Consider the following 1,416-nt stretch of genomic DNA (forward strand, 5'->3'; position numbering starts at 1 on the left):
TTTTTTTTTTTTTTTTTGCAGTTTTTGGCTGGGGCTGGGTTTGAACCCACTACCTCCAGCATATGGGGTCGGCGCCCTAGTCCTTGAGCCACAGGTACTGCCCCAACATTCCTCTAGTTTTTAACAACAGTTATAAATAATTTCTGAAATGGCTATGTCTTACCTTCACCAACCAAATACTAACTTCTTTAGAGCAAACACTCTGTCTTCTTAGTCTTTGAACCCTCCCTAACACCTAGCATAGTTCCTTTAATAAAGCAAGCCCCCAAAAGCTTTACCAACTGTCCAAAACCAAAAAAAGACTACTAAAGGAAAAAAATAGAAGAAATGCTAGGAAACTGATGTGGGTGCTGACGCTCTGCACTCTGAACATACCTGATTACGCAGCCTGGTGCGGGGGTTGGGTGCATAGCCAATGAAGCCCACCTTCTTCATGGTGCGCAGAATCTCTGCATCCACAGGTGGTGCTCGCCTATAATCCAGTACAGTTCTAGGGCTTGAACGGTTGTGTTCTCTACCCAACCACTCCCCAACACCCAAGGGCCAAGAAAAAAAAATATTGAAGGTAGATAAAAATCAAGAAAATAGTAGAATAATAATAGGACTATCTGTATATTCTGGTATCTTGGCCCTTTCCCCTTCCCTCCTTTGGGCCCAGAAGTGCAGTACAACCTGGGAGCTGGAGCAGAGTTGGCAGCAGGCCAATCAGAGAGAAGTGCGTCAGTGGTAAGTGGGACAGGGATGAGGGAAAGAGGCAGCAGGTCCTGGCTCCAGTCCAGAGGAGGCAGTGAGTCCACAAGACAGGGCAAGGCAAACTCAGTCTCAAGGGAATAGGGGTTGAAGGAAGGCTCAGGAGAATCAGTCCAGAGGTGCACACAGCCTTCAGAATCCCCAAAGGCCAGGGCCTGCTTGCTGGCTGACACATCAAACGTCATTAGCAAAGGCCCCACAGGATTCACATGAAAGATGTCTGCTGGGTTGGCCAGGCCTGTGGGTTCACAGAATTGGCACTGTCCTAGGAGGGAGGAAGAAATCTACTGAGCCCTAGAAAGAGAAAGAGAGCTATCCTTTTAAGGCCCTCTTCCCCTGATATCAAGGCAACATGGGTCCCAAATCCATGCCAAGAGATAAAAAGAATGTTGTCTGGCTTGGCACCCATAACACAGTGGTTATGGTGATGGCCACATGCAGTGAGGCTAGTGGGTTCAAACCCAGCCGAGGCCAACTAAACAACGACAACTGCAACAAACAAATAGCTGGGCATTGTGGCGGGCACCTACAGTCCCAGCTACTTGGGAGGCTGAGTCAAGAGAATCGCTTAAGCTCAAGAGTTAGAGGTTGCTGTGAACTGTAATGCCACAGCACTCTACTGAGGGCAACATAGTGAGATGCTGTCACCCCCCCCCCCAAAAAAAA

General features: G+C 48.2%; 1 protein-coding gene across 4 annotated transcripts in view; it reads right to left on the minus strand.

The window, feature by feature from the left end:
- PAN2 (PAN2 poly(A) specific ribonuclease subunit) overlaps positions 1 to 1,416 on the minus strand; it is a 25,098-nt gene that overhangs the window by 11,000 nt on the left and 12,682 nt on the right. For all 4 annotated transcript variants that reach the window (XR_002773577.1, XM_012805578.1, XM_023513562.1 and 1 more), the window contains exons 7-8: positions 673 to 1,015; positions 376 to 472 (exon numbers count right to left, since the gene is read on the minus strand). Coding sequence is in view for 3 of the 4 variants with exons in the window: in XM_012805578.1 (XP_012661032.1) it covers positions 376 to 472; positions 673 to 1,015 (440 nt within the window). In the remaining variant the exon portion in view is untranslated. The remainder of the gene's footprint in view (positions 1 to 375; positions 473 to 672; positions 1,016 to 1,416) is intronic.

The sequence above is a fragment of the Otolemur garnettii genome, unplaced genomic scaffold (genome assembly GCF_000181295.1).
Source record: "Otolemur garnettii isolate 467f Iridium unplaced genomic scaffold, OtoGar3 scaffold00043, whole genome shotgun sequence".
NCBI classification, from domain to species: domain Eukaryota; kingdom Metazoa; phylum Chordata; class Mammalia; order Primates; family Galagidae; genus Otolemur; species Otolemur garnettii.